This window comes from Hypanus sabinus, chromosome 27, assembly GCF_030144855.1.
Source record: "Hypanus sabinus isolate sHypSab1 chromosome 27, sHypSab1.hap1, whole genome shotgun sequence".
NCBI lineage: Eukaryota > Metazoa > Chordata > Chondrichthyes > Myliobatiformes > Dasyatidae > Hypanus > Hypanus sabinus.
Window position 1 is genome coordinate 38,353,077 of NC_082732.1, and position 27,708 is coordinate 38,380,784.

General features: G+C 40.2%; 1 protein-coding gene across 4 annotated transcripts in view; it reads right to left on the bottom strand.

Annotated features, from left to right (window-relative positions):
* The window catches only part of ube4b (ubiquitination factor E4B, UFD2 homolog (S. cerevisiae)), an 88,743-nt gene that overhangs the window by 11,210 nt on the left and 49,825 nt on the right, over positions 1-27,708 (bottom strand). For all 4 annotated transcript variants that reach the window (XM_059952241.1, XM_059952243.1, XM_059952242.1 and 1 more), the window contains exons 10-24: positions 27,012-27,095; positions 26,210-26,266; positions 25,297-25,413; positions 23,780-23,878; positions 23,345-23,458; positions 22,365-22,563; positions 21,439-21,574; positions 18,863-18,962; positions 14,596-14,723; positions 11,533-11,631; positions 8,288-8,523; positions 4,944-5,070; positions 4,133-4,277; positions 2,818-2,952; positions 1,496-1,687 (exon numbers count right to left, since the gene is read on the bottom strand). In XM_059952241.1, coding sequence (XP_059808224.1) covers positions 1,496-1,687; positions 2,818-2,952; positions 4,133-4,277; positions 4,944-5,070; positions 8,288-8,523; positions 11,533-11,631; positions 14,596-14,723; positions 18,863-18,962; positions 21,439-21,574; positions 22,365-22,563; positions 23,345-23,458; positions 23,780-23,878; positions 25,297-25,413; positions 26,210-26,266; positions 27,012-27,095 — 1,968 coding nt within the window. The remainder of the gene's footprint in view (positions 1-1,495; positions 1,688-2,817; positions 2,953-4,132; positions 4,278-4,943; positions 5,071-8,287; positions 8,524-11,532; positions 11,632-14,595; positions 14,724-18,862; positions 18,963-21,438; positions 21,575-22,364; positions 22,564-23,344; positions 23,459-23,779; positions 23,879-25,296; positions 25,414-26,209; positions 26,267-27,011; positions 27,096-27,708) is intronic.

Sequence of the window (27,708 nt, forward strand, 5' to 3'; positions counted from 1 at the left end):
CATCCACTCAGTAAGACCTCTCAGAAGCTTGTGCATCATACGGTGCAGGGAAATAACAAATCACTGAGAATGTGTGGAGTTCTGGTTGCTCAGTAGAAAATGTAGTGAAGGAGAGAAGAGATTTGCCAGGTTGTTGAAGACAAGAATAAATTACAAGAGATTCTGCAAGTTGCTGGAAATGCAGAGTAACACCACGGAGGAACTCAGCAAGTCAGGCAGCATCTATGGAAAGGAATAAAGAGTTGACGTTTCAGGCCAAGATCCTTCATCGGGACAAAACATTGCAGATGCTGAAATACGAGGCAACAAGAACATTCTGGTGGAACTTGGTGGGTCAGGCAGCACCTGTGGAGGTGAACAGACAATTGATTTTATGGGTCAAGACCCTTCATCTGGACCAGGGGTTCCCAACCTGGGACCACAGACCCCCCCCTTGCTTAATGGTATTGGTCCATGGCACAGAAAGGTTGGGAACCCTGACCTAGACTGAAAAAAAAGGGAGAGTGTAAGATGCAAGAGGAACTGGTTAGATTTGAAAAGAGAAAATGGACAGAGGAAAGGAGGTTACTGAAATTGGAGAAGTCAATATTCATGCCATTGGGTTACTTACTACCTATGAAGGGGCTGCTGTTATAAGGAGAGATTGAATAAGCTGGGCTTATTCTCACTGGAACACATTATAGAGCTTTATAAAGCTGTCCTGCAAGAGGACCACATCCTTGTCATGGTTTGGAGGCTTGCGTGCCTCAGCAACCTGGAGAGCCATGCTGGCTGGAGTCAGGGCTTTATGCATTGCCTCTTGGTAGGGTCACCCATGCCAAAGAGGTCAAAGGGTGAGAAGCCAAACTAAGAGTGGCAATCTAATCCTCCAAGGTTAGGGCGTTCAGCTCAGGCTAACAATACTGACTGGTCAAACAAAACTGTTATGGAAACAGCGCTGTAGAGTTCTTCTACGTCTGTGTGCAACGGTATTCCAGGGACTTGCATGACTAACAGGAGTGAAAACTGACAGGAAGCTACCAGCACAACGAAGGAAGTCCTGAACACCAGAGAGAGATGGAGGCCGTTGAATGCTGCCCTGCACACCTGTAGGCATAACACACAGCGTTAAAAACCTGAGGGGGATACATGGTCATTACCCCACTGCAGCCATCTAGAGGGAACAGATTAAAAGGAGACAGGAGATACTTAAAGGAGATGTGAGTTTTTCCCCCACACAATGGTTGCCTGGAGCAAACAGCTTTTTTCTTTAATTAAAAGAGTACACATTGTAAAATAAATCTAAAATACAAACTGCTCGTAATACCTCAAGCATACCAAGCAGCACCAATGCAGAAAATTAGTGAGCAATGCAAATCAGATGTATGTGTTAGTGGGTTAATTGGTCACATTGGTATAATAGGAAGGCACAGGCTCGTTGGGCCAGAAGGACCCGTTACTCTGCTGTATCCCTAAATAAATAGTATTTTTTTGTTGAAAAGTAACAGGCACTTACCTGATCATCTGCAATAGCTTTTGCAAATCTGGGACAGTCCAGATGCAGGTAGATGTCAGTCAACTGATCCAAAAGCTTCTTCGGTTCAAAACCATATTTTTCTGGGTTTTCTACTTTCAGGTCACGACACTTTGGGCCACACAGCTGTTGCAGGTTGAAGTTCAACATTGCGGCTAAGCGTGGGCCAAGCTCCTGCAATGAACGTTAGCAAAATTTTAAAAAGGCACGTTACAAAAGTGTTGCCTATAATTCTCTCCTTTTTCAGTTATCAATTAAATGTATCTCAGCTTGAAGATTTGATTTTCTATACAACCTGAAGCATTTTAATCTACTACACCACTAAGGGGAGCACCTGTGATGCACCGGTTGAGAATCTTTCTTCCTCCTGTTGCTGACTCTCATGCAGTTGGTTGAAAGTGAGAATTGAACACGAGAATGACTGGAGTTCTGGTCAACAGGGCTTTGTGTAACATGAGGACAAGCAGAAGCACGGCAAATCCCACAGCCACTTGTCGCAGGGCTTTCCAGTTACCTAATAGAAATGATGAGCTCTGAACTTGCACGCGCACGCCTCCCAGTAGATGTCTGCCAGAGCCAGGTAACCATGCCGATCAACAGTATGCTGGACACTAAAAACTACAATCACATTATAGCAGTTTCGGTAATGAACTTTTGTCCTTATGGAAGTCACAAGAATACCAAAAATACGAGGACACAGAAAGAAAAATGTGTGGCACGTGGCCAAGTGGTTAAGGTGTTGGACTAGCGACCTGAAGGTTGTGAGTTCATGCCCCAGCCAACACAGCGTGTTGTGTCACTAAGCAAGGCACTTAACAACACATTGCTCCAGTCCACCCAGCTGAAAATGGGTACTGACAAAATACTGGGGGTTTAACCTTGAGATAGACTGGTGTCCTATCTGGGGGGGAGGGGGTGGAGGGAGGAGTCTCTCCTGTGTCTGTGTAGGAGGGAGGAACGGGCTCGTTTTTGCTGTTGTTGTCTGTGTTTATTCCGCCGAGCATTGTGGGGCATGCCATGTTGGCACCAGACCATGTGGTAATACTTGGGACTGCCCACAGGACACTTGGGTTATTTGTTGACGCAAACATCACATTTCACTGTATGTTTCAATGTACGTGATAAGCTAATGAAATTTTTCCCCCAATTCTAATTTATTGACACTTGTAGATGAGTGGCTTTACATTATGGAAGACGATGGTACCAACCATTTTCTAGGAACGCAACGTAGGGGGTCACTTGTAAATATACAAAACCTCCACCTTGTTTAGGCAAGTAACAAGGAGGAAAGAGCAATTACTCACAGGTCGAAGGAAAGGTTTTTGCACTTGCTTTGTGAGGTAATGGAACATATCCACAGTTTCGGCACCAAGAGCAAGGTATGAACGGGAGACGCGCTCGTCCTGAGTCAGCTGCGATTGTCGACTTTGCTGCTGATCCTTTCAAAACAAGAGAAACTACTGAGGGGACTTCAATTAGCACGTTATTAAACACAGAACACATCAGCACAGTACAAGTTTTTCAGTCCATGATGTTATCCCGACCTTTTAACCTACTCCAGGAACAATCTAACTCTTCCCTTCTACACAGTCCTCCACTTTAGTTATCGTCCATGTATCTAGGAGTTTCTTAAATACCCCTAATGTATCTGCGTTGATCACCTCCTTTAGAGGGCATTCCACACACCCATCACGCTGTTAAAAAATACCTACCTCTAACATCCCTCTATGCATAGACGCTACGCTTTCCCCAAATCACCATAAAGTTATGCCTCCCGTGAAAAGGTCTCTGGCTATCCACTCAATCAATGCCTCTATCTTCTCGTACACCTCTATCAAGACTCCTCTTCTCATTTTGTATACCTCAATCAAATCTCCTCTAACAACAATTAAGGACTCGTCATTTTGCATTTCTCATGATTTAGAATTAAACCAACCACAATATGGCCTCATAATTCTTTGCAGAACGAGCTTTCAAGATCTAGCAGCTCATGAATGGACATCATTACATAAACTCCACAGGGGTACTAAATGACACCCTTAACAGCACTCTAACAAAAGGATGGAGAGAATTGAACATTATAGCAAAAAAAAAGTTGTGTTTTATTTCCATACATTCATTTGCATTATCACCCATTTCCAATACCACTGGAACCAAATGGTCTGTTGGTCCATTTCAAAGGACAGTCAAGTGTGCATCTGAAATCACATAAACCATATCAATGAAGCAAGGGATTTCAGAAAACCAACTGTACTTCTACTAACAGATTCACCTTGACAGGATTCTGGATTGCAAGCCCTTACGCTACAGAATCCTGGCATATCTGCATGGATGGTTTACTTAACGAGAAAGTAATTTCCAAGGGAAAACCAAACAAATAATATGGCTTAGCAACTGGGACACATTTCCTTAGGCCACAATCATGGAAATGACAAACTCTTATAGACATTGCTACACAAATAACAACTGATCGTGCAAGTGAAAAACTATATAACCTTATTCCTAACTTTCAAATGCGCATTCCAGAATTAGTTTCATCTTCCCCTGGTCAGTCAGTCATACACAAAACTTCCAAAGTAAAATCAAATTTGCAAACGTTAAGCAAAATACTGAATTTACCCTAGGCAATGAGTCCCATCGTTCTTTGTTCTTCATTTCTTCCTGTACCTCATGGATACGTTTCAGAGAATCCAGGCTCTCGTCCAGCAGGTATGTGGTATCATTTATTAACATATTGATGTAACGGACAAACTGCTTTCCAGAACTATGATCATAAAACAAATGTGTAAATGTAGGGTTAAAGATGTCCATAAAAACAGCTGAAGCTGACAAAATAAATCAAATCTAATAGCAGGCACAAGAGTAGGGGAGTCTGAAACTATGGGGCATAGGTAGGGGCTCCCAACCTGGGGTCCAAGGACCCCTTGGTTAACAGTACAGGTCCATGGCATAATAAAAAAAAGTTGGGAACCTTGGTTTAGGGTGAGAGGGAACCAATTTAAAAGAGATCAAGGGACAATTTTTTCCATGCAGAAGATGCTGAATATACGGAATGAGAGAAGTGGTGAGGCAAGTACAGTATTATCATTCAAGCAGCACTTTGGTAGAGACATGGATTGTCTAGGCATGGACAGATATGGATTGAACTCAGGAAATTGGGACCAGTTGTGCATCAAGGACTTGATGGGCCGTAGGGCCTGTATCCACAGGAACCCACACAAAATGCTGGAGGAACTCAGCAGGTCAGGTAGCATCTGTGGAAATGAATAAACAGTCGGCATTTCAAACCAAGACCCTTTATCAGGACTGAGTGTGTATCCATGCTCTATGTCTACTTTAATTGACTCTAACTGCCTAGGAGCTCAATTGCCAATTTCTTAACTCTTGCATAATTATCCAGAACAAGAAAAACAAAGATGGATCAACTTACTTAAACTCTTCCATAAAGGTGCCTTGATGTGCTACGTTCTGCCAAAGGCTTTTAAAGATTGTACTTATGTGGTAGCGGATAGTGAATTTGTCATAGAATTCACTTGTTGCTCCAGTATGTTCAACATCTAAAAGGCAAATCAAATAACATTTTAACAACGCTTTCCAAATTCACCACTAAAACTCAGTATAACACAGAAGGCACAGTCTTAAATCCATGGGGAGGAAATGCTTGCAGTCACAGACACTGATGCATGACCATCAGTACATTACCCTGCACAGAACGAAATCAACAGAACTGATTACATCGTGTTCGCTACTGAGTGCATAGCAGGCTGAATAGCAGAACGGTTGGTGTAATGGCACCACCAGTGATCAGGGTTCAATCCCTGCCTCTGTCTGTAAAGAGTTTGTACCTACTCCCTATGACCTCAAGGGTTTTCGTTTCCTCCCATAGTCCAAAAGACGTACAGGTGAGTGTCAGTAAGCGGAGGACATGTTACGTTGGCACCGCAAGCACAGTGACACCAGCAGTCTGCCCCAGCACTGCCACAGACTGCATTGGTTATTAAAACAGACAACAAACATCACTGTGGCCATGGTAAACCAACACATTTCACTACATGTTTTAATATAGGTGACAAATAAAACTATTTTTTTTCCTCTTTAGACAACAGGCTGGTCAATTAATACTCCTGCAGCAAACACGTGAAGACAAATTTCTTGATCTGTGTTTTTAAAAAAAATCATAATATGAATGCAAAATTACAGATGCAAAAAGGCATCTTCATCCAAGAATGCAATGACTAAAATGCCATGCTGCCTTCTAAACGTCAATAGCTACACCACAATATAAACAAGATAAATTTCTATTTTTTATTTAATAGTAGTATCTCTCACTGAAGACAAACTCCACGAAATTCTTTGAAGAAATAACAAACAGAATAGACAAAGGAGATTCAGTGGATGTTGTGTACTTGGATTTTCAGAAGGCCTGAGAAGGTTCCACACATGAGGCTGCTTAACAAGTTAAGAGCCCATGGTATTACATAGCAAGAATCAAGCAGTGGCTGACTAGCAGGAAGCAAAGAGTGGGAATAAAGGCAGCCTTTTCTAACCGGCTGCCCATGACTAGTGGTGTTCCATAGGTGTCTGTGTTAGGAACGCTTCTTTTTACATTATACAGTATAATAGCAAGGATGTGATATTGAGGCTTTAAAAAAAAGCAACACATACTTGTGAGGCCTCACTTGGAGTATTGTGAGCAATTCTGGGCCCCGAACGAAGAAAGGATGTGCTGAAACTGGAGAGGGTTCAAAGGAGACTCAAAAGTGACTGGGATTGAAAGGGTCATCATAGCAGTGTTTGATGGCTCTGGACCTGTACTTAGCGGAATTCAGAAGAAAAAGGAGTGACTTCATTGAAACCTATCAAATGTTGAAAGGCTTCGATAAAGTGGATATGAAGAGGACGGTTCTATGGTGGAGGAGTCTAAGACCAGAGGGGACAGCCTCAGAACAGAGGGGTATGGAGATGAGGAATAATTTTTTTTTTAGATAGAGTGGTGAATCTGTGGAATTCACTGCCATAGGCAAGAGACCAAATCATTGGGTATACTTAAGGCAGAGGTAGATGGGGATTGTCATTAGGGCATGAAGAAATAGGGGGAGAGAGCAGGAGATTGGAGCTGAGAGAGAGAAATGGATCAGCCATGATAAATGCTGGAGCAGTTGCAATGGGCCAAATATCCTAATCCTGCTCCTGTATCTTCTGTCTTGAGAGATTGATTAAAGGTCCATTAAAGTATCAGCTACAAAGAGAGGATAGGCAAACTTGGATTGTTTTCTCTGAAGTGCTGGAGGCTGAGGGATGAGCTAATGACAGTAAATAAAATTACAAGTTAAGTTAGTCTTTTTCCCCAGGATGGAAATGTCAAATAGTAGAGGGCATCATTTTAAGGTTAAAAGGATATATATATAAAAACATTTAAAAAGTATTTAGACCAACACGTGAACAAATAGGAAGTGGTGAGACATAGGCTTGGTCCAGGTAGATGGGATTAGTTTGGGTTAGCATCATGGCTGGGCCTATTCCAGTGCTGTTCACTCTTTTAGGTTCAAAGATATTTCCGGTCTAAGCTGAGGCAGTCAACTTGAGCCTGAAAATCATTTTGATGATAACTGGCTCCAATCCACCTCTCGCCAAGAATGTCAAGTGTTGAATGACAGATAACGATCAACTAGATTCACAGCTAGTAGGACACGTACTGGAGGATGGTCAAAAGCTGAGGAAACATGAGAGTTTAGGTCCAATTTCCCAAGTGAAAAACCAGATAAAAAACCAAGCACAGGAAATTAAAAACTAAAAAAAAATTGTTAAATGGATCAGTACTTTAACTCAAAGGGATAATTTACCTTTTTTAAATACACTCCTTTTCTTGCACTTACTCATTTTTGGCACTTGAGCTTCTCCTTAATAAAAGGGAACACAGAGCAACAAACAAAATGCTCAAGTTCAGCATATCTGGAGGGGAATTAACTGTCAACATTTCAGGACGAGACCCTTCGACGGGACTGGGAAATGGAGCAGACCTCTCAGCCTTCAAACTTGCTGCAACATTTGACAACATCACTGACCAAACTGCCACTTCAGCTGAGCATTTCTAACCACCCTTAGTGATCTAACCCTGCCTTAAAGTATTTAGAAATGAGGTGAAAAGGTCAAATTATTTTTGAGTTGTGATCCCTAGATCTTTTAAGATATATAGCCACTTATGTTATATAAGCACAACAACCCCATTTTTAGATTCTCCCACTAGATGAAAAATCCTTTCTTGATCCACCTAGATAAAATACCCTGGATCTTTGGAAGGGTACTTCAAACAGCCTTGGGTCCTGTGGGATCTTTCTCAATAAATTGAAATTCAATCTGTTCAAAAAATAAATGCAGATAAATACCTGATGTTCATTACTGATTGCTTCCCATCAGTAAACCTTGAACATCTTAGCATTCAAAGTTCAATGAAAACAATTGAGACATCTTGTATGTAAACTGAGCTCCACACTGAGCCCACTTGAAGGAACAGTGTAATGGTTAGCATAACGCTATTACACCACCAGTGACTCAGGTTCAATTACGTCACTATCGTAAGGAGACGGTACATTCGCCTCGTGACTGCATGGGTTTTCTCCAGGTGTTCCGGTTTCTGCCCACATTCCAACATACAGGTCAGGTGATTGGTTGGTCACATGGGTGGCACCGAGCACAGTGGGCTCATTGGGCTGGAAGGGCCAGTCACCGTACTGTATTTCTAAATTGGAAAAAGCAAATTGTGAAACAGCATACCTGTGTAAAATTTCATTAATGCAGGCACAAGCTGTTTTGTGGCCAGTGGGTGATTCTCCATCATTTCATAGAATTTCTGCGTTCGAGGCTGGACTGCTGGGTTGGTCACAAACATGACTTCAACGAGCTTGGCAATTAGGTAAGGATTTCGGATATAGTTTTGACTACAGATAAATACGACAAGGAAAGTCACAACGTCCTGAGTACATGGTTCATATAAAACCTGAGGGGAATATCTGTAGACGGAAGAACAAATTATGTGGGGAAAAATAAATGGAAAATCTTACACATATATTGAGACAAACCAAAGATACTGAAATTTTGTAGACCACTATAAGATTAATTCTTCTGGTTCTTACCAGATTAAATTTAAAACTAAGCAGCAATTAAGCAGATTGGGACTGTGAATCTCCGCGACTCTGCTGGGGTAACTGAAGGCCCAAAATCTACTCAGAGTTCAAATTAGAGACCGCTGGAATCCAAAGATGACAGCCTGTCTTGGGGTTAGAGGGTTATATGCGCATGGGTGGGAAGGAGGAATGGGGCTTGTTTTGCTCATTTTGGTGCTTGTTATGTTCTGTGTTGTGGGCTTACTACGTCTATGCAGGAATATGTGATAATATTTGCAGGCTGACCCCAGCATACCCTTGCATGCATTGGTTGTTAACATAAACAACATATTTCACTGTATGTTTCAATGTACACATAATGAATAAACTTGAATCACTTATCAAATAAACAAGGTTTACATTTTTGTTCATAGCCAATTACTAATTACTTGAATACGGTTAATGTGGTGGCTATTTGTGCTCTAAACTCATCGGACGTACAGTCTGAGCCGACCCAAAAAGAAATTCAGCACAAGGTAGAAATCCAGCTGCTCTGCTAAAGTGAGAGGACACTAAAAACAGACCATTGTTGTCACTGAAGTTATATAGAACAAAAGCATTTTGGTTATGGTTGTTTCAAGTATTAATATTATTCAAGTACCAGGTATAAGTAATATAAAGGACACCTTAAGGAAGGAGTTCCCAACCTGGGACCATGGATCCCTTGCTTTATAGTATAGTCCATTGGATAAAAAAGGTGGGGGATGCCAACCTAAGGGTTTACAAAGAATTGATACAAAAGAATTTTGAACTTTCCAGGTAACTCCACGAATGTGCACTTAGGACTCTCATGATGGCCTAATTCTGCTCCTATATTATGGTCTTATGTCCACCAATCGTCCAGGTACTGGGGTTCAGTTCAGGGCTAACAACCCTATGTGGTAAAACAAAACTGGTACGGAAACAGCAATGAAGAATCATAACATCTACATCTGAGTGGCCAATGACAGACCGAGATGGAACACCTTCATTGCTGCCCTGAAGCCCAGAAGCTTGTATGAGGCAAAATGAAAGGAATGAAATGGTTCCTCAACACTGATTATTCTTTTACTGCATATCACTTGCATTAACTTTCAAAAGCAATTGTAATGGAATTGACACCCTGCAGCACTGCCCGCTAGTTCAGGAGGAAGAGCCGAAACAAGACCAGGATGGGACTTGAGGACCTGAGTTATACAGAACGGTTGGGTAGGTTAGGACTTTATTCCCTGGAGCATTACAAGGGGAAATTTCAGTTATACAAAATTATGAAGGATATTGATAGGGTAAATACATTCAGACTTTTTCCCGTGGTTGAGCAAGACCAGAACTACAGGCTTTAGAGTGATACACAAAGTATTTAAGGGGAACTTCTTCACATGAGTTGGCAGGGGAAGCGATAACCATATAACAATCACAGCACGGAAACAGGCCATCTCGGCCCTCCTAGTCCGTGCCGTACTAGATATAGATTCAACTGTAACATTTAAGAGAAGTTTTGATAGGTACGTGTGTGAGGGATATGGAAGGCTGCAGTCTGGGTACAAACAGATGGGACCAGGCAGATGCCCAGGACAGGAGGTTTAGATAGGCTGAAAGGTCTGTTTTTGTGCTCTATTAGATTCAAGATTGTTTAATGTCTTTTCCAGTACACAAGTGTAAGGGAGAAAGGTATAAATGTTACTCCAGATGTAATGTAGAACACAAAAAACACAAGAACACAATATAAAAAACAATAAATAGAAACATAGGATAGCTTATATACACAGTTTGGTTGTACGTCCATAAAGTGACACTAAGCACAAAAGTGTCTGTACATTATGTGACTGACAGGAAACGATAAAGTAGTGGTGGTTGAGGGTTGTGGAAGGGTGGTTACTGGGTGGAGATGTTGATCAGCCTTACTGCCGGGGAAAGTAACTGTTTTTGAGTCTGGTGATCCTGGCATTGGTGCTATACTCTCCTCCCTAATGGGAGTGGGAAAAACAGTCCATGAGCAGGGTGGGTGGGATCTTCAATGAAGTTACTGGGGCGGTGTGGGACACACACACACACACACACACACACACAACACAGTTGGTAGCAGTTATTGCGACACTATTACAGCTCGAGGAGTTCTGAAGTTTGGAGTTCAGTTCTGGTGGGTTCTGTAACGAGTCTCCGTACCTCCTCCCCGTGGGTTGTATGGGTTTTCTCTGGGTCCTCGTTTCCTCCCACAGTTCAAATTGCCCCGTAATTAGGTTAGGGTTGATTGGGTCTGTCAGGGATTGCTGGGGCAGCTTGGCTTGAAAGGCCAGAAGAGCCCACACTGCGCTGAGTACGACTAAGATTTTCAAAGCTGAATGAAGAGGGAGACATTGGTTGACAAGATCACCACCCTGCTATGACCTGTTTATACATTAATAGGCAAAACTGGAGGTTAAAGCTACCAAATTTTAGAAATTAAAAACCCTTTTCTTTAAGAAAATGCTTTAAGATAACAAGTTAGATAGAAAAATGTAAGCTTTTACAAGGAAGCATGAATCTTGATTTAGATAAGCAGATTCAGGTGCTATTTCTATGAAAGCAGTGATGTGACCAACTAGTTAAGCCAAGAGAAAACAAAATGCTGGAAATACTGAGGTGGTCAGCAGCATCTGGAGCGAGAGAAAGAGTTAATGCTCCACGTTACTGACCTGTCATTAGAACTGTTCACATCTCTATTGTTTCTGCCTTATCTACTGATTATTTCCAAATTACTTTCATTTTAGAGGTCCACCACCTAGGTTTTTGCTTTTAGATTTATTCAAGGTAATCTGCTTTAACGAACAGCTTGGAACCTTATATCCTTCAAACTATCCATACATCGTCAGTCCTGTTGAAGTTACATTTACTTACTGTACAATAAACAGCAAAAATTCAGCAATATCTTCCAAATAGAATTCAGGCAATGCTGCAAACACCTTGGGGATCTCCGGATTAAGGGGCAGTGTCATGCTGCAAGGACAGAAGAACAAACATTATGCTCTTTTGATGTTTGCTAATACAAAATCTTTACAACTTGAGTCTCAGTTTCACATGCTCCCTGGCAACAGCTCAAGATTGAACAAGTCGAGTACAACTTTATGAATTTAACCACATCCCACTTATCAGAAAAACCATAACACAAATGCTCTAAGAACTCAACCGTTAGACTGGATCTATGGAGTGCAGCAAAGAGCCAACGTTTCGGGCTGAGACCCTTCATCAGGACACTGCTGAATTCAGCACATGCTGGCCCCCACAGCCCCTCCCTTACCAACTCCAGCATCAATTATTTTAATGCTCATCCAGCCTTCCTTATTCCCACTCAGTGATGCGCAGGTTCACACAAAACAGTTTGTATACCCAAGTTCTGTTCACCCTGCACAAGCTGACAAAGGCTAATCAAAGACTCAGTATTATAATTCTCAACCTGGCTTTCTAACAGGTCCATGGTTTAGCCCCCTCAAACCCCTTCCAGCCTCACACTAATTCTGGCCTTTTAGAACACAGAACAGGTCCTTCAACCCACAATGCTGTGCTGACCTTTTACCTTACTCTAAGATTAATCTAACTCTTCTCTTTCCCCATAGCTCTCCATTTTTCCATCATCTGTGTGCTGATCTAAGTGTCTCTTAACTGCCTTTGCTGTATCTGCCTCTATCACCACCTCTGGAAGTGCCATTCCACACATACATCTAGTAGAAATGCTACAGGTTCAATTCCCATCTTTGGGTTGTGTGTGAAGTTGACACATTCTTTAACTGTATGAACGCTCCCTCCTCCCAAAGGCGTGCAGGCATTTCACAGGTTAATTAGCCACTAATGTGTCCATCAATAGTAGGTAGAATCAGAAGTTCATGGAATTATGAAGTAATGCAGTAGACCCAATAGGCCAAATGGCCTAGTTCTGCTCCAGTGTCTTATGGAATGGGAAGAGTACAGATCACAGGAAAAATTAGAATTAGACTGAATGAGCTGAACAGATTAAAAAAAAACTGGCATTTTTTCTGTATCAAAAGAAATTAAATAAATTTGGACTGCTAGAACGGAAAGCAGTTTTCACTGGCACTCAACTTAAAACAGTTGCTGGTAATTTCTGAAGGCTATGACTCCATACAATATCAACTCCATTTCCATATAAATCTCTCAACAAATTTTAGAAGGATAACAAGGATGGCTGGTGTTGGAAATAAAATCAGACATAACATTTTAGTCACTTGTTTCATCTACTCTGTAACTAGAATTTTTTAAAACTTTGAAAGGAAATTCTACATGACATCATTAAGCAGTTTAGCTGCATAATTCTACACAGTTCCAAGCTAATACAACTGTGATAGCCTGAGATACTAGATACAATATAGATTGCCTTGTTTATTAGCACAAAACCTCAAACAATTAAATTCAATACCTGAATGGGGAGAATGTGGAAATGATGCAAGGTCAATTTAAGGCTCCCGCTTCAAACTGCAGTTAATACCACACCACCCTCACCATTTTCTTGCTTAGCAAGGCATGGATCCGAAAACATCAGGTGTCCTACCCGAAACATCAACACAAGAGATTCTACAGATGCTGAAAATCCAGAACACACACATACAAGATACTAGAGAACTCAGGTCAGGCAGCATCTGTGGAAGGGAGTAAACAGACAACATACAGCGCCAAAACCCTTCATCAGGACTCAGTGACCTGCCGAGTTCTTTTAGCATTTTGTGTGTACTACCCAAAATCAACTGTTTCTCTTTCCACAGATGCTGCTTAACCTGCTGAGAATTTTATTTTATTTCAAGTGTATCTCGTGTGGCCTAACCTTTAAATTACAATGTGTGAGGTGCAAGTGCCCAGACTTATCACACCACAATTCAATGTCATCAAGAAACTTCAGGCAGTTGCGGAGAGATGTAACAAAATATTGGGACTTGAAATTCTTGTCAACAAGATGTGAACAAGGCAATCTATAATCACAACTGCTGTTATTGAAAACTAGCTTACAGGCTGCACTCAAGGTACCTAGGGAAGGTAAACTGGAACAATGTCCACTACGTATCATGACTATGAAATCTTTCGACAATATTATTATTTTTTTTAAATAAAGAGAACATAGTGTAAAAGAATTGTGCAGTGCATAACAAATGTACAATTCACATTCATGAAAGAGATGCACCCATAGAACAAACAGCATCACCCCACCCCTCCCAGTCCCCCACTCCAAGCCATCAACGCATTGGCAGAAAGGGTTAAACAGAACCTTTGTCCCCACAGAGCTGCACTGGTAGAGAGAGGTGGTGTACTTTTCTAATACATACGCTGTTGCATGATAACAGATCTGAGTCCGAAGAGTTTTACTGGAAAATGCTGGAGATAAGGGATTTATGTACTGAAGAAAGGGAGAGAGAATGGACCTTTAGTCTGGCTGGGAATTTTGAAAATATTCAAGGAAGGGTCCCCATGCCTTTTGGAACTTTATTTCCGAATTGAGGGTTGAGTAGTGGATCTTCTCAAGGTGTAGACTGGACATGATATCCCTGAGCCACTGAGCGTGATGACTATGAAATCTAACTGCTTCGGATACTTTACGTATAGTTTATGTAAAAGCCAGCATTTATCACACTTCATTACAGAGGCCATTAAGCCCATAGAGTCAATGCCTGCTCACATAACCTCACCCCCTAGTTTCCTTGTAAACTAATCCTAATTTCCCACAGTTTTTAAACCAACCACCTTCATGAGGGACAAACTACAGCAGCCAGTTAACCACCGATTTGTTCATCTTTGTAACTCGAGAGGTTACCAGAATACCAGGTGGTCCCAGGGAGAATTTTGCTGTTCAAACCCCACAAAAAAAGCACTAGGATTAAACCTGCATCACTGAAGACAGCAGTTCTACAAGCTACACCACCATGATAGATAGGTTTATTCCTTCTATGGAATACTTACTCTGGGTAGCGTGAATCAATCAGACGAAAGATCAGTTGAATTAATGTGCCGTAAAACTGGAGGCATCTCCTCAACAGATTCTCATCTAACAAACCTGCGTCAGCACAAGCCTTACTTCGCACCAGTTTCTATAAACAAAACAGAAAATTTTGTTCAAAAAGGAAAATATTCCATAACTTGCTAGGTTAGGGCTGTCTTTATATTACACACATAATGTGTTTTTTTTTACTTTTATGACATCAACCTATTTATTTTGAACATAGAGTAAAATACTTTAAAAAAAATATCTCCGGATGGAGTTCAGCCAGACAATCTGGATAAACCAATAAAAGAAAACATCCCAAACACTTAGAGCTTGCATACAAGAACAGCCTCATATTTGAAGCTAATAATGCGACAATAAATGCATTTATTGGGGTTCAATGCATAATCTAGGCTAATATCCAGTATAAAGGCAAAGCAAGACAAACAGACATGTTGTACTTCAAGACTTCATCCAAATGAAGGGGCCAACTTCCTTCTCAGAGTGACTGAGGAGAAAATAGGGCATTATTCCCAAAGAGAACAAGATTTCAAGTACCCACAAAGATTTTACTCAAATACCAAGTTATCAATTATAGATAAGTAATATCAATAATTATCTATAGATCAAAGGAAAATGGAAGGATATGCTGGCAGAAGAGATTAGTTAGCCATCTGATTGCTAATTTAATTGTTTTGGCACAACATTGCAGCCCAAAGGCTTGTTCCTGTGCTGTATTTGGAAGGCGCAGCAAAGTTAAATACGTGCAAAACAGCGACTCCTTTGCTTGCGTCTTCAGAAACAGCTCTATTTCCATCTTTAGTATCTTTATTTTTCCCTTTCAGGGCTTTTTTAAAGACCCTGACTTAGAGTGACTTCGGTTCTTTGAGGGAATGGGACCCTTTCTCGGGGTTTCAGGACTAGCTGTTGCACAGGACACCAAGGGTTTGGCCTGAGAGTCCGGCTTGGATTTGGAAGCCTAAGATCTCAGGGCTCTGGAGACAGGCCGATCGAGGGTCAGTGTAATGGCAGGAGACCCGTGTGTCATCGAGAAAGTTGGAAAATCTACTGCTGTGTGCCCGAAGACCCGGGTTGTTTGCGATCTTCAGACACAGAGTGCAAAAAAAAAGCGATGTAACAGACTTAACATCGTAAACCGGTGAATTGTGAATCTCCCCAGTTGCTGAGAAAATGGAGACACCTCCTTCTCCCATATTAGGGGGAGAGAGAGAGCCTGTGGTATGTCGAATGCCAGGTGAAACGTGAAGTCTTTGGCGTAACTGCAAGTCTGTGTCTTTGCTCACGCTTTGATCACGCTCGAGTGCTCAGTGGCGGTGTCGATGGTTGCTTTTTTTGCCAGTGGGGGGAGGGGGACTGTTGTTCACTGCCGCTTGCATGCAGGAGAGGAGGGGACTTTGGGATTCTTATGTTTAACTATCACTCATTCTTTGGGGCACTTCTGCTTCGCTGATGTTTACATTTCAGCATGTATATTGTAAACATTTCTCTGACATTAAATTGGACCTTTGAACCCTTTGTACTGTTCTATGTTTTAAGTTCCATCAGTATTAAAGTTAATATATCACTTGATGTTTTATTAAGTTGCTGTTTCCAAGGTCTTGCTGGGCACAGAATAGTGGCTTCATCCCCCTTCTATGATCAAGGGCTTATCCTTCCCAAGTAGTCAATTGAAGTGCTGTGGAATCATATGGTTATACAGTACCCCAAGTATCAGATATTTTCTTAGAGATAACTACATTGATAGTTAACTAAAATTACATAGCTTGCAATTTCAAGCCTATGATAAATCATTGTTCTGGCTCTAGAAAAGTTGTCATTGATATTTTAAGAATTATATTCTTCCAAATTATTGATTTTGGTATGAAAAAACAATGATTTAGAGGTGCATACTTCAAGACAGATTTTTGATTACTTAACAGCTCATTTGATAATACATAAGTTATACGAAGCAGACTTTTACATAAATGTGCACACACTAGGGGTGTAGGCATTAAGTTGCTTTCAAACCATAATTTCACTGGCAATTAATGATTTTTTTCCAATCCTCGTTTCCTGCAAAGATCACAGAGAAAAGCTACGATCTATGAAATCAGGTATTGTGATTTAATGCACAGAATGGCACAGGTATCATAAAGGTACCAACAGGCTAACTGACAAGCATTTATGCACCACCTGTAATTTCAAGACATTCTGTAAGGTCACGCAACACTGTCTAGATATTTTATAGTCTAAAATTCTTTACTTTTTATTCAGGGTGTCAAAGGCGAGAAGTTAATGTCAATTCGTATTCACTCTCATGACGTTGCTGCAATCAGTCAGGCAAAGGTACTCAATTGTACAAGATCGAGAGTGGCAGCATTTTCAGCAATGTTTATTTTCACATCAGTATGTTGAGTGACATGACAGCAGATTGAATGAACAAACCAAATACCACATTTCAGCTACTGCTTACCCTTGCACTGCCACTTTATGCTTATGCACCACAACTCATGCCAACACTGATCCACACCTCTCATCTACACCAACACTTGTCCTACTGGGCTTTCACACACCCTGCTGCTACCTTGAAGAGCTCCTCTTGCCAAGACACTTAATCACCTCATCAATTTTTGTCAGAGTCACCTTATGTTCAAACACCTCTGTACCTGGTGTCACTTTATGTACATTATGTCTTTGCATACATTGTCTTATGCAAATATAGCTAGTCAGTTACTTGTATATTGTGTTTTATATGATTATTTATAGGGCTTTTGATGCTTTTTATGCTGCATCTCACTCTTCTTTACACTTGCGTACTGAAAAATGACAATAAATGATCTTGGATCTTGAATTAACATGAAGCATTTTAGCTTGTGACTACAATGACACGTTTTAAATTCGGATCAGATAGCTGGTGAACTTTATCCACCTTATTAACAGTGCTGCTGCAATCACTATCAAGACTCTTCAAAACACCTTTTACTCCGCACTCGCATATTAGTAGCCGATTTCAGGAAGGGAACCTCTGTCTGAAGTTTATTAAAAGATGAAACTTTTACCAATTTCCCCACGAAGTCCAGGAATCCATCAGTTGAAATCAGTAAGCAAATTTTCTTTTAATTCTAAATATGACGCATGTTGTAAAAAACATGTATTCATTCAAAGGATGTGGGTGCTGCAGGCAAAGACAGCTAAAGGTATCATTCTTTCCCTTATTTAATATTATAAATGATTTATTATGTTTGTTGTATAGGAATGGGTATTATCACCAAGTGGTCCTGAACAAAGAATGATTTGTTAGGCCATTTCAAAGTGCAGTTAAGAAAACCGTGTGATGCTTCAAAAAGGCAGGATCCATCGTTAAGGACCACTATCACCCAGAACATGGCCTCTTTTCATTACTAGCATCAGGGAGGAGGTACAGAAGCCTGAAGTAACACACTCAACAGTTAAGGAATAGCTTCTTCCCCTCTGCCATCAGATTTCTGAAAGGACAATATAGATATACTTATTATAATTCAGTTTTTATTATGTATTGCAATGTACTGCTGTCGCATAACAACAAATTTCACAATATATGCCAGTGATATTAAAATTGATTCTGATTGGTGCTTTTAGAGTCACTAATTCTTAATACTTAACTTTGTCACCAAAGAATTGATACTAGAGCGTACAATCATCACAGCGATATTTGATTCTGCACTTTGTGTTCCCTGAAGCACAAATTGAAGTAGATATAATAAAAATTTAAATAATAAATTATAATTAGAAAATAGAAAAGGGACAGTAAGGTAGTGCAAGTCAGGTCCAGATATTTGGAAGGTACGGCCCAGATCCAAGTCACTAAGGCCAAGATGGCAAATTTAATCCCCGAAGGAAGTGAGTGAACTGGATAGGTAAACATTTGCCATCACCATTACTGATTTAACTTGTTTTAATCATCAGATATAATCACTTTAGATTTCCTGGTTGTCAAGGTAGATCTAAATTTCATTTATTTGTTTGTAGATACTTTGCAAATCAGGTTCTTCTGGCCCACTGAGCTGCACTGGCCAGCAACCCACATATTTAATCCTAGCCTAATCACGGGGTAATTTACAATGACCTAGTAACCTACTAACCACTATGTCTTTGGAATGTGGGAGGAATCTAGAGCATCAGGAGGAAACAAGTCTTTCTTAGAATCGAAAGAATCTACCTATAAGAGCACCTTTGGTGATAATTTTGCACCAGTATCTTACATACCTTCAATTGAGTTTTACATCGTTTCAACATCTCCCTATGTCTGTTTGCCAATGGAGAATCTTTCCACTGGCTCTCACTGTTTTTTAGTTCTTCAACAGTCCTACAAGAGAAGTTAAGATGAATTTTATACAAAAAGGAAGAAATCTTATCAAATGTCTTTGCAAGAATGGTGACCCCAGTCATTATCAATACTCTTCAGAGATTGTCTACCTGGCATCAGTGGTCACACAGGACTTGATACGCACCAGCTGCTCATTTGACCATCCACCACCTGCCCCCATGGCTTCATGTGACCCTGATCAGGGGGATGGGGGGAGGGGCTAAGAAAGTGCTACACATTGCCCAAGGCTAGCAGAGGGAAGGAGCTTCTTATACCTCCTTTGGTCAAGACACATCTGCACTCCAGTGAAACTGTCAGCAATAGGTGTTTTTCTTTGACCACAGTAATAGATTAGGTGAAGCCTGCTGTCAGAGTGGTGGTGGCAGCAGATACATTAGGAATATTTAAGAGACTATTACTTAGGCAGATGGATGCTTTTGGTACATTGGCCTTTATAAATCAAAGTATTGAGTATAAGAGTTGGAATGTAATGGTAAGGTTGTATAAGACATTGGTGAGAATGAATTTGGAGTATTGTGTGCAGTTTTGGTCACCTAATTACAGGAAGGATATTAATAAGGTTGAAAGAGTGCAGAGAAGGTTTACAAGGATGTTGCCAGGACTTAAGAAACTGAGTCACAGAGTAAGGTTGAATAGGTTGGGACTTTATTCCCTGGAACGTAGAAGAATGTGGGGAGATTTGATAGAGGTGTATAAAATTATGATAGGTATAAATAGAGTGAATGCAAGCAGGCTTTTTCCACTGAGGCCAGGGGAGAAAAGAAACCCAGAGGTCATAGATTAAGGGTGAAGGGGGAAAAGTTTAAAGGGAACATGGGGGGGGGGGCTTCTTCACACAGAGAGTGGTGGGAGTGTGGAATGAACTGCCAGATGAAGTGGTGAATGCAGGCTCACTTTTGACATTTAAGGAAAACTTGGGACAGGTATTTGGACGAGAGGGGTTTGGAGGGATATGACCCAGGTGCAGGTCAGTGGGACTAGGCAAAAAAAAAAAATGGTTCGGCACAGCCAAGAAGGGCCAAAAGGCCTTTTTCTGTGCTGTAATGTTCTATGGTTCTAAAGAAAAATGGAGGGCTATGGAGGGTTAGATTGAACTTGGAGTAGGTTAAAGGGTCGGCATATCACTGAGGTGAATGGCCTGTACAGTTCTATTGTCTATGTTCTAAATGGAAAAATTTAGATTTGTGTCTTTCATTACCTCTGGAGACCCAAGCCCACTTTACAGCAAATGCAATATTTCACTCTCAGGAACTGCAGCCAACTTGCACAAAGCTATCTACCACAGAGTGCAGCGTGACGACAACCACCTCTATTTTAGTGATGTCAATTGAAAAAGAAATATTGGCAAAGCTACTGACGTAACTGCTTTGCTCTTCAAAGTAAACAGCAATGGAATTACAAGACCTTCGGGTATCCACAGCTCATTCACTTATTAGCATATCACTATGCTCGCTCAATCTGGCACAGGATGTCATGCTAATTTTTGCGCTCAGATCTCTGGATAGAATTTGAATACACCAACAAGCAGCCTTTGAGTAACCCCTTTCATGTTATTATGCATGAAAAGTAAGTCAAGGAAAATGCTGCATCATTTATACTGGCAACACTGAAAATTACAGTGCAAGGCCAAAGGGAGTTGACCCACAGCAATCCTGAGAGCGGTTAAATGAGAAATCGTTCAGAAACTGAGCCATTAACATTTGATTGAAATGTGCACACCTGGTTCTGATTTTATCTGAGGAGGTTGAGGGTCATGGGGAATGGCTAAGCTTTTTGGTCAATAGTTTAAAGATCCATTTTTGTCATTCAGACTCTAGTTAAGAAACTGGTCATCACAGAACCAAGAAGATCATGAATTTTATATGAAACTTATCCAAATTTTGTGCCCTTGTTGGTTTCAAATTTTTGAACAATAAATAGGCAAGAAAATAAATTCAGATAAGCCGCACATGTTTATTGCATCATCCCCACAGTGCAAACTCACCCCACCGTACCTTTCTAGATAAGGACTTGTCATGTTGAAATTTCAAGGTAGACAATTTGAAAGCAAGATATTGTACCACTGAAAACTGGCAGCAATGGCTTCAGTAGCAACCTTGTCTTTACAGTCAAGAAGTATAAGCTATTGCAGAGACTCATACATAAAGCCTTGGTCGATTCTCCTGTAGTGACAATGCTGCAATATTGCTAACAGTATCACACAAACAAGACGATAAATGAAATTCCCTCAGATATTGTACAAGACGTTTTGGCTTAATAGAGGAAGGGTTGCTCGCTTTCTGGGAATGTTCCTTCTGCAAGCAACAATGCATAAATAGAATAGCTAGCCATTGTCAGATAGCTGTTAGTGAAGTTGCATGACAAATGTTTCTCCATTACAACAGTTTCAAGTCACTTAGCTGGATGCCAAGCAAAAAGCAAAGATTGCAGATTGCCTCTCGATGTTTATTCCTACCTGTTGAGATCTCGAATAGCTCGTAGTCTTCGTATGTAACGTCGGCAGCTCGGCAGGATAGCAAGATGATGTGCATGTAGCGTCAGGAAAAAGCACTCTGTTGGGAACTTTGGCTCAGCGAATTTAGACTGATCATCTGTCAGAGAAAAAAGTTTTCTAAAAGTCAGCAGAAACCTGGTAAATATTAAAGGAATACTACATGTAAGCGTGCTATTGGAATTGTCAATCGAGCTTTGCGACTATACAGACAGATCAAGTGACAGATTCATCTTGCATCATTTAAAGCAGCCTTCAGCCACTTATTTTCTTTAGAAATTATCCAGTTTTATTGAGGGAGATCGCTGCACCTTCTGTCTGATGGGTGAAGTCTGGAGAACTGTCTTGGGGTCGGGAGGGAAGGTGGTACTTGGTACTGAGTAAATTTACTTTTGTTTGATGTACAATTAAAGATTAGCTTTATTTGTTACATGTATATCAAAACATAGTGGAATGCGTCGTTTGCATCACAGTCTGAGCATGTGCAGGGGACAGGCCACAGGTACTATCTTGCTTCCTACAGCAACATAGCATGCCCACAAATTACTATCCCTACATCACAGGACTTTGGAATGTGGGAGGAAACTGAAGCACCCTGAGGAAACCCATGCAGTCACAGGGAAAATGTACAAAGTCCTTAGAGACAGTGGCTGTAATTGAACCCTAATCAATCCTGTACAGTGTTGTGCTAACTGCTATCACCCCCTTGCTTATCACCCCCCCCCATTAACTACTGTAAGCCCAGACATACACCATGCCCCACTTTAAACTCACTAGAGAACACTGCAGAAAAGGTACACACTTCTACAGTGTAATGAATGCACAATTTTTGTAGAAAAGGTTATTTTCAAGCAGTTTTGATACGTCTTTAATGATTCATATTTACTTACTAAGCTCTGCAAGCCAGCTTTTAATGTCTTCCATGGACGCTTTCACGCGAGTCTCATCTGCAAGAATATTGATGCGACACTTTGGGTGGAAAATATACATCGGATCTACAGTCTCTAACTTGATCTTTGTGCTCAGTTGCTGAAGCACCCACAGAAAATTCAGCATAAATCCATCCGTCGATACCATTCGGTCATCTGTCTGCAAGAAATAGATTTTAATTTTATTAACATTTTGACCCATAAATGTTCTACAAAATAATAAAATTACTCTGTGGCAGCTGCGAAGGTAGCAGTTTCTTTAACATCCTCCTTATTACAGATTAAATTTTATACTTCCATTTCTATCTATTCACGGATGTGGATGCCTACCACAACCAATACAAGGCGAAATCCATAAAAAAGATTTTTATGAATAGAATTTTCAGAATAGAAGGATGCCTCTTTAGAACAGAGATGAGGAGGAATTTCTTAGCTAGAGGGTGGCGAATTTAGAATTCATTACCACAGATGGCTGAGAAGACAAAGTCATTGGATATACTTAAAGTGGAGGTTGATAGGTTCTTAATTAGTAAGGCTGTCAAATGATGCAGTGAGAAGGCAGGAGAATGGGATTCAGAAAGATAAATCAGCTATGATGGATTGGCAGAGCAGACGATGGGTCAAATTAGCCTAATTCCATGCCTATCTCTTATTGTCTTAAATGTGACAGTGCCCAAATGATTAAAAACTAACTCTATAAAACACAAAATTAAGTGCAAAAATTTCTACTGGAGAGCTCATGTCCTATAACAATATTTGATGGCTGGAAAATTTCAGGAAATAGCAACAACAGTCAAAGTTCAAAACCTGAAGACGGAGAGGATCATATTAATAATGCACATCATGAAAAGTTTTCATTTTAGTTCCATTTCAAAGCAGCACCACTGAGATAACCTGACATGTGTTGCAGATATCCACCATGAAGCTAATCCTGCACTTACTTGCATTTGTGCCTTCTTCATATTGCGATTTACCACTGCTGCCATGTAATTCAATGCACTCTCTCTGGTCTCACCATTGAGTAATATGTTGTGCAGAATTTTGAAAAGGTCAGTCTGCAAAACAAAAGTCTTGGTTTTAAAATCTGCAAGATTACCGTTCAACTCACTACTGACCTGCGGTTAAAATGATAACAATACAGAGGCCCAACTTTGGAAATGTCTTAGGATGTTTCAGACCTGCTCAAGTCTATAACAATTCCATTGTACATGTCACCGTGCAAGTGAGAGGAGTTATTTTACATCAGTGAAAAGAACATCTTTAAATAGCATTTTTAATACTTATATCACTAATAGGGAAAAATACACTTGCAGAAACAGTTTTAAAGAAGTATTATGTGTTCTTCAGACATTACAATTTCAGCTTAAAATACTTACCCTGGCTGATTCTAAATGGTGTTGCAAGGACTGACTGACAACTCTGGTATTTTCAAGCGTAAGTGTAGGGCCAGAAAAATATTTCTCCACAACTCTTGTCTAAAAAACACAGATGGCAAAGTGCTGACAATTTGCATTGAAATACTGATCACTTAAAAGTACACTTGAGTTAGGAGCTTCTCTTTGTGTCAGAAATGCGGAACATCAATCTGCAGAATCTCTTGTTACATTTCACAATACTCTACACAAAAATAAAGCTCATTTTGAGAAAGTGATCTATAATCATTAAACATAGCCAACTTCCTTTATCTTCAGTAACTGTTTCAATTTTAGGCCACAAATCACACTAATGTAACCTCCTATCACATTTCCTGTACACCAACTGCATTACAATGAGTTAAGAGGTCAGCCAATTTGTTAGCAAAACAGTGACCAACATTTTCATTTTCTTTAGTATGCAGATTTGGTATGTTGGTTTCCGCAACGGTAGAGAAGCCACAGATTTAAAGCAATTTGAAAAAAGGTTAGACAGAAGAAACAAACGTTTGTTTACTCACAAAGTGGAGTCTGACATTCATAGGCCAAAATAACAAAAAACTCAAACTCGAATTACATGCCCACTTCTTGTGCAGTATAAATACCTATGATTCAGTCTTGGTAACCATAAAGACCAATTCCTCTACTGGTTTGGGATAGTTACAACTTAAACCCTTGGTCTGGTCTTATCATAATTTGGAGGGTTCCATGGTATTCCCATGACTTGCAACTTTTTAATTATTCAATGGAAAAATTAACTGGCAGGAATATTGCTATGAATATCTCCTGGAACTTAAATTGCATAAACTATGTTTGAGTTCAAGAGCTGCAAGGCAATGTTGCAGCTCTACGAAACCCTGGTTAGACCATATTGTGTACAGTTCTGGTCACCTTATTATAGGAAGAATGTGGACACTTAAGAGAAGTTGCAGAGGAGATTCACCAGGACATTGCCTGGATTGGAGAGCACCTCTAAAGAGGGGAGGTTGAGCAAGCTAAGGTTATTCTCTTTAGAGCTGAGGAGGAGAGGTGAATTGGAAGGTGTACAAGGTAACAACAGGTATAGATCAATTGGATAGCCAGAGACTTTTTCCCAGGGTTGAAATGGCTAATATAAAGAGGCATAACTTTAAGGTGATTGCAAGAACGTATAGAGGGGAGTGTCAGAGATAGTTTTTTTAAATATATACAGATTGGTTGAAGGCGGCCAGCACAACTCATGGACCAAAAAGCATGTACTGTGCTGTAATGTTCTATGCTCTAATGCAGGGGTTTCCAACCTTTATGTCATTAACTGAGGGGTCCATGGACTCCAGGTTGGGAACCCTTGATCTAAAGCCACTGTGCAATTTTACTTGCAGATATAAAAAGCCATCTGCAATTCCAAAGATCGGCTCCTCTCCATTACACTTATTACAGTCACAACAGTCTACTCTGAGCTGAAGAGAGAAACTAGCAATTGAATATACCATAGTACTTACATCATCCTCTGCAAATACAGATAGGCTGAAGCAAGCCCCAAGGAATGAAAGTCTTTGCAACTCTCTGCCCGAGCCTTGACTCAGAGGATCAGGCAAAAACAACGGCAATGATATCACCTGCGAAAGCAAAAGAATGGCCCAGTAAACAACGGATTTAGTTTATTTTCACTCAAGGATACAACACAGTAACAGGCTCTTTTACCCACACTGCCCACTTACAACCAAGTGACCAATTAACCTATTAACCCTTATGTCTTTAGAATGTGGGAGGAAACCAGGGAACCTGGAGGAAAGCCACGTGACTATGGAGAAAAATCTAAACTCCTTACAGACAGCAGCAGAATTGAACCCAGGTTGCAGAATTTACTGCTATTTTCTAATTGGCAAATGAGGTCTTTCCCCCTCTCAATGTTGCACCTTTTTCCAGAGTATTAATTCTTTGACATGGGACTCACTGACACTAACCACAAATATCTTCAAATAATCGTTTACCATGCAGGTCCCGGCAGAATTTGTCTGTGACACATTCTCGCAAGTCTCACTAGATAGAAGTCAAAATGTAAATCTTCCCTGCTCAAAGCAGTTATTGAATTATCAACCAAGACCAACAATAGAAACCTAAAACTAACCAACTAATTCAGTACTGATCACAGATCAAACCTATGGATTTCTGGTCACGAGGATCAGCTATACATGTGATACTCTAACCAAACTATTCAGTGTGATTAGTAAAATAAGATTTAAGTTCAGTGCTTAGAACTTGCATTAATTTCATAATATGAACTACACTATTCTCCCCCCACTCTATCATGTTCTTTACTGGATTGCAATTTAATTAAATTTCTCTTAAATTAACCACCATCTTTGAAACATTTGATGGAATAAGCTACAATTCAGATTCAATAAAACTTACCAAAGTGCACACAGGATGAGTTTTCCCAAATTTAATTTCACACAATTCTTGCAGTGCCTAAAAGAAAAGTTTTAGGTAACTATCAGGAACAGAACTAACAGAAACAAGCTTTGAAAGACTGATTCAATTAATTAAAATAATCAAATTTATTTTAATTCAAATTTCCAATTTTGGTCTAGTTTTGTTTAAAAAAAATTACTGAATATACCTACAACACAGCTTAAACAATAAATTTACGGCATCCAAGTCCTCCTTTCAGCCAAAAAGTTCAACGTATCATGAACTCCTTTCCCAAAGGACATAAAACTGTCTTAAATTTTAAAACACTTTCCAATCTTGAACTCTTGTCAATAAACCAGCCATCTGCACGACACCCCTGCAGCATGAAAAGTCTACAACTCAGGGATAAAACTCTTAAACTTAAATGTTTCTGCCCAAGAGTGTCACAATTAACTGAAGGCTATCATGATCTCAGAACAAAGAAGAAAGTTAAAGCAGATGATGACACTGGAACAAGATCAATAATAAAAACAAACGACTCTTGACAAGAAACTATAATAACCTGCACTTACACAATCAAGATTTCAGAAATTTCTTTAGACAATAGAGACTACAGCATTAACAAAAAAAAAAGCTTTATAGATAACAGAAGTCAAAATAGATCATGCAGAACGACGGCATTTGTGATGCATGTTCTAATTTGCTGCAAGTCACGATCAACATCTTAAAATAATTCGTGTGAATTGTACGGACTCAAAGTGGCACTAAATTTTAGTCTACCCGACCCACAAACCCATCTCACCGCAAGGGGATACTTGAAGTTATCACCATCCAAGGAGCATTCTTTTACTGCTGATGCCAGTCCTTGTATAATTGGAATAAAGATCTGTTGAAGAGAAGGTGAAAATATCAAGCTCAACAGTAAATCACTACTCTATTACCTAAATTCACCAAATTTCATGGCAGAATATCATCCAATAACAATGAAAAATTACAGATGAAAACTTAATAATGCAGTGAGGATGTGGTTGCACAAACTAGACTTATTGTCCTGGTAATATCTGAAGTACTTGCCTTCTGCTTACCTATTTGTACAACATATTCAAAATGTACAGAGGGCCACTAGAGTCCAAGCCCATACTCTCCTGAAAGTGGCAACACAAGTAGATAAAGTGGTAAAGAAGGTGCTTGCCTTCGTCAGTAGGTGCAGAGTACGAGAGCCAGGAAGTCATGTCTAGATGTATAAATCTCTGGTTAGAGAGCATTCAGAGTGCTGTGTGCAGTTCTGGCTGCCTCAATACAAGGGCATAAAGGCTTTGGAGGGGGTGTAGAAGAGGTTTATCAGGATGCTGCTTGGATTAGAAGTAATTGGCATATTAGATAAACTTGGGTTGCTTTCTCTGAGGTAGAGGCGGAGGTGAAATTAGATAGAATGCTATAACATTATTGGAAGCATAGATAGGGTGGACATCCAGAATCTTGCTTCCAGGATAAAAATG